At 37.7% G+C, this 6,340-nt stretch overlaps 1 protein-coding gene across 1 annotated transcript; it reads right to left on the reverse strand.

The window, feature by feature from the left end:
• Positions 1-1,780: 1,780 nt before the first annotated feature.
• LOC129572770 (zinc finger protein 572-like) lies at positions 1,781-2,309 on the reverse strand (the record flags this gene model as incomplete). The annotated part of the gene is made up of 1 exon (XM_055452870.1): positions 1,781-2,309. A coding segment is annotated over exon 1 (529 nt), but the record flags the coding sequence as incomplete, so codon positions are not given.
• Positions 2,310-6,340: the final 4,031 nt, after the last annotated feature.

Raw genomic sequence — 6,340 nt, forward strand, 5'->3', positions numbered from 1 at the left:
ATATAAAAACATATACTAAAACCTCCCCTTAGTGGAATCGCATGGTTTTAAAATATTTATGATCATTTGGAGAGAATGTTGATGTGTGCAACTATCGTGAGTACCTCACATAGACAGGTTTTACTGTAATTGAAACAAAGAGTTGTCGAACAACAACAAACTCATTCGTTCTGTTTATGTTGAAATGTAAACAAATTAGTATTAGGAACTGTTCGCTGTACGTGCCTCGCAAATGCAAAAAATCCCCATTTTCCCATAAATGTTAACAAAATCTGATTGGATTGAATCATATCGGATTTTTTGGCATTTCTCTTCGCACGTAATGCACTAAGTGCTTATTGGAAGGGATACGTTCGTTTGAGATGAAAATCGCACGATCGAACGTGAGAGTGAGATACACGTACGAATAACATGTGATTAGAAACTACGTGTCAACTAGCACCAGATTTGATCGTTGATATTCCTGAATAGATTGAATTGAGGCTTCATTTTCATGCTAGAAAAGTATGCAAATTGAATTCTATGACCTTTAAATTTACCTGAAATGGATATAAAGTATCATTTTCTAATCAACAATGCCTTGAATGCCTTGACAAGAGTTATATAGAAGATCGTGTTTTCGTTTACGATCGAATTTTTTTTGAGTGCGATACTTTTTTTGAAGAAGAATCAGCAAGATTATCACAAATTAGTGACATCATCATGAGAACGTACAAACTCGATTCGAATGAGAGTTTTGATTTCGTCAATCAAACACATTTTCCAAACATCATTTGTTTCTTTCACTAACCAAGAAATTTTCTGCAAAAAGAAAACTCTGGAATAAAAGCCAACACTCTTCTCTTTTTCGTTTCTATTTCAATTGATTTCTGTTTTGTTTCATTCAAAAATACAATTCAAATTTAAAATGGTATTGGTGGATTGTTTATGGTGAAAAAAAATGAAAATAATTTCAAACTGATTTCAAATTCTTAAATTGAAAGTGTTTCAAGTGTATCAAATCATAAGATCAATTAATGGGTCTATTTAATGGAATTATGGGAAATTGTTTTCAAACTAAATTATTGCGTGACTTTTTTCTTCAACAAACGGTGAATTGTTTTCATGTGTGTATCTTCATCACCTTTCCTGACAAAGCTTGTTGCACACACCGTGCATTGAATTCACTCCCCAGTGTGTCCTTTCCGCATGTGAATCTTCAAATCTCGTCTGTCCCGACAATAATCTTTGCACAAATAGCATTGATACCGACGGTGGCCACAGCTATTTTCATGAACCTCTTTTGCATCCTCAGTTGCGTATCCTCCGAAGCACTTGGAGCATTGGAATGGGAACTGATCGCTGTGCGTTGATGACAAATGACGATTTAAATTAATCTGTTGGGCGAATTGTTTGCTGCAAATTTCACATCTGATCATTTTTCGTTGGCAGCGCGTTTCATGTGCTTGCTTCTCTTCCAGAGTTGCAAATCGTCGACTACATTTTGCACAAGCGTTCGGCACCTCATCAATGTGAGTCATTGAATGAATTCGGAGATTATCGTTGCTTCTAAACGACTTGAAACAAATTGAGCACTCGAATGGCTTTTCCCTGGTGTGCGTCCGAATATGATCTGTGATATGTGATTTGTACATTGTTCTGTATCCGCAAATATCGCATTCGAATCGACGGGGATTACATAATCGTTCATGATCGATCTTGGTTGATTCTTGTTCAAATCCTTGATTACATTTTGAACAACGAAATGGGCCATGCGATTTCTTATGACGGTTCAAAGTACCTTTTTGTGCAAAGGACTTCAAACAAACATCACACTGATATGGCTTTTCTCCAGTATGAGTTCGCAAGTGTCTTGTGAGATGAGATTCACTGGGTGCCATATGATTGCACACATGACATTTGTGCTTCTTTTGCTTTTTGGCCGCTTGATTCCTGGGCATCGATCGTTTGTTTCGCTTTTTGGAGCTTCCATTCCACTTCTTCACGTCATCGACTGGTTGAGCATCGACTGATCCATCATCGTTGGCGCTGTCATTCAATAGTTCATATGGTGCTGAGTCCATTTCTTTGCATGTCTCTTCTTCTTCACATTCGATCTCATCCTTTACCTCATCGAAGTCATATCCAAATTCGAACGGCCCCTCGTAATTTGCTCGATATGTACCATCAACTCGCGGCCGTGGTACGTTAAAAACGCTATCACCGTCGTTCGGCTCTTCCTTGAAACCAGGCTCTTGCTTGACTTCAACCTTTGCCAATTTTGATGTGCGCTTGCTGCATCTACCAGAAATACCTTTGAATGGGTTCATTTTCTGTTGGATTCGGAAAAAATATCAAAAATCACTAATTAAAATATGAAATCACGTATTAATGAGAAGTGGTTCAGTTAAATGTAAGCCACGTGTCTTTGCACAGAAAAAGTATGCGCGAAATGTGCAATCATCGCACACGCTCATAAGTTGGGTTATGTGTTACCAATTTCCATGAGCATCTATTGATTTTCCTGATTTTTTACTTTCACGACCGAAACACAAAAATTATAAACGCAAAATATTACAACCAAATGAATAGAAAAATGAAAAACATTCAATACCCACGTTTTTCCTCGACTTTTTTCTACTAAAAATATTTCTTTCACGTTCCTCTCAAGATATCTGCCTCTCTCAGTGGTTGATGGAACATTCTAGAACAATCTACAATGTACAACGTAAGCCACAGTATCAAGGCTAAAATTCACACGCTTCCAAAGCGCGCTATTTGTGTTGGTGAGTTTCGTCAAGTTCTCAACGACGCAAAGTGACACTGCATCTCCATTGGTAGCTGTCAAATGTTGGCTGAGCAAATTCAGAGCTCAATTCAAAAATGTCGGTTAAATTCATGCAAAACTTTCTTTTTCAAATTCCAATTTGGTCAAAGAAATGTTCTGAAACCAAACGTGGTGCTCTATGAAAACGAATTAATTTCGAATCAACAATCTGTGATGATTGAGTAAAAGACATGGAAGTAGTGGAATTTTGATTCTACCGCTAACATATTTTTTTGTCACTTGTCCGGAGTAAACGAGTTTTACTGAATATTCATTGAGACATTTGCAACGATACAGAATGAATGGCCGAAAATCGAAAGCAATGTCAAAGGGAAAACGATGGACATTTTGGTGTGTACACTCCAAATGATCGAAACATTTAGTCAATCAATAACAAACTCATTCGTTGTGTTTATGTTGCAATGTGAACAAATTAGCATCGCAGAATTATTCATGTGAAAATATGAAAAACGAATACTATTACAAACTCTGGCTCTCAACAAATGCATACACACAGAAAAGAATCCCCGGAAATTTTAGGTGTTCGCCGTAAAATTTGACATTTATATATAAATTTCTATATACATTTTACCGGCAACACTTCAATTCGAGAGCTGCGTCTAAGGCAAACTACATGCTACTAGCGCTACACTGAAATACATTTGATTTGCATTGAACACGTAAGCGGTGGGAGTTCGAACTATCAAATTACAACAACAAATTACACAGATAGGCGCATCCCTCGCTTCAATTTTCCGGGCGATGACATATTTTCGAACATTTTATCAAATACTATATATATTTTACCGCTTGAAATGACAGATGGCGCTAATTTCTGTTGGAATATTTGAAATTATGTCATCACCCGGAAAATTCAAGTGTTGCCGGTAAAATGTATCAGATGAAAAACCTCTAGACGAGGTTAAAATGGAGTGACGCTCCTGTGCGTGGATTTACCACTCAAAATGACTGATATCATTTTGAGTGACGCTTTGACGCTGTATTACCTCTGGTTACGAAGTTCGGAAGTGTTTTTCGCATTCACTATTGTAAAAATTTACTTACAATAAGGAAAAACATCGCGTCACAAGTTTTGAAAATAGCATATTTCCACTTTCATTAAAAAAAGTTCCATTTTCCCCTTATTGGACATTGTAAAATGTGATTAAATTTCAAAATATCCATTAAAAGAGTTTTGAAATAATTTTTGACTCATTACTTTATTGAAACATATTAGTTCCCAACCACCAAAGCTCTGGAAAGTGCATTTTTTTTTGTATCCCCCGAGCAAAAGTTCAATTTCATACATTCAGATGCCAAAATGCCGATTTATGACCAAAATGACAACGAAATGGATATTCAAGTGTTCGTGGACTCCCATTATTTTCACGAAAAAATAGCAGTTTTCTAAGACCAAAATGTCGTCAGAGGTCTATTTCACGTGTTTTCCGAACAAAAATGTCATTTTCAGTGAAAATAGAGCAAGTTGAAAAATTCACTTCAATCCGACCTATTTTTCGACCATGAAAAGGCCTCAGATCGCATTGTGACCACTTTTAATCGATTGCTCGTCGAAAATTGAGCGGATATGGTCTTTCGTGAGCCTTTTTCAGGCAGTAGATGCGTATTTTTGGCAGCAATTTCATCGTATAATGCGACTCTTCGTACAAATTCCGTTCATTGATGAATTGCCTATGCCCAGAACTTCGAAATACCAATTTTCCCGGATATGTGGCATATGTCATTTTGTTGGTATGGTGGCCGGCTACAAACTCTCAGTTTTTGGTAAAAGATTGTCGGGGTGATTTTTGAGAAATCGCGTTTGGTGTGAAATTTAAGGGGGTCGTTTGTTCATAAAAATCGTCTTTTTTCTTTTATATCACATAAACATTGGCATGTGTGTATGGAACTTTTTGAAGGCCTTCTCAAATAATTACGAGCTGACTTTGCCCGATGGGTATCTGAGTTGATCTAGTCACTAGATTCTAGTGCGCGAAATAAATACTTGAAAAAATCGTATACATGCAGGCTAGCGAAGCGATAGCCAGCTCTCCTGTAATGCAAATGTCAATCTGAGGACGGATTTCAACGTGCCCCGACACTAGCTACAACTAAGGCATATGCGCATCGGAAACCGAAGAAGGTACGGACAGACGAACGAACGAACGGACGCACAAATCAATACTTTCATAAAAAATCAAGATCAAACTGCCAATGCCCATAACTTTTTCGTTTTTGGACCAATCGGGGCACTTTGACCGGCGTTGGAAAGGTGGCAAGGAGGAGCTTCTCTTGAACACCTCAGACTACCCCATGGGTACCCCCTTCGTAAGATATGGGTATAGATTTGAAAATTTATCGAAATTTTCCAACCGCTATATTTTTGCCTAGACCACACTTAAGGCATGGGGGATATGGTGTTTCCGACTATTTGGGCCAAGACCTTTCCAACGGTACCTAACATGCCGGGGCCCAAATAGTGCCCTGAGAAAATAGCATACTTACTGTATAAATACTCGTGACGCAAAAACTGGCATTTTTGATATTTGGCTTGAAATGCACAGTCTATGGAGCGTCACTTGTCGGACTATCGTCCTCCGTGATATAGAAATTTATATAAAAATGTCAAATTTTACGGCGAACACCTAAAATTTCCGGGGATTCTTTTCTGTGTGTAGAATTAAAATGAAAACAAACCAATTCACAGTACATGTAATTATAAATCACAACCTGCTATCCGCTTCGTTTGCTAATATTTCTGAAAAAAAAGAAGCTATCGTATTGCCGAATAAAATCGAATTCAGGCTGACGACGAGATTGAATTCATTATGCTTTTGTGAGGAAAATCTATGTGAATTGAATTCATTAATTCTGTTCTAATCTATTGTTGTTATGAACCAATCCATAGATTGAAGAAGAGTCGCATCGGAAGAACATGGTTTTGTTCGTGATCGAAAATACAGAGTCTGTAGTGTGACATTTCTTGAAGTTTCGGCAAGGAATTGAGCAAATGGACAAGAAATTAGAAATCAATTCAAATCATAGGCTAGCGGTCATAAGTCCACAAAATTGTCCATCCATCCATTCATCCATTGATTTATCCATCCATTCAACATATGAATGGATGGATGGACAATGGATGATGAATGGATGATGAATGGATGATGAATGGATGATGAATGGACGATGAATGGACGATGAATGGACGATGAATGGATGATGAATGGATGATGAATGGACGATGAATGGATGTATGGATGGATAGTTAATATGAAGAACAAAATGACCGATTCGTCAAGAAGGTCAAACTGCAGAGTGAATGGATGGACGGATGGATGGATATTTAATATGAAGAACAGAATGACCGATTCGTCAAGAAGGTCGAACTGCAGAGTGAATAGATGGATGGATGGATGGATGGATGGATGGATAGTTAATATGAAGAACAGAATGACCGATTCGTCAAGAAGGTCAAACTGTAGAGTGAATGGATGGATGGATGGATGGATGGACAGATGGACGGATGGATGGATG

This window comes from Sitodiplosis mosellana, unplaced genomic scaffold (assembly GCF_009176505.1).
Source record: "Sitodiplosis mosellana isolate CC-2019 unplaced genomic scaffold, AAFC_SMos_1.0 Smas_scaffold_5489, whole genome shotgun sequence".
Lineage (NCBI taxonomy): Eukaryota > Metazoa > Arthropoda > Insecta > Diptera > Cecidomyiidae > Sitodiplosis > Sitodiplosis mosellana.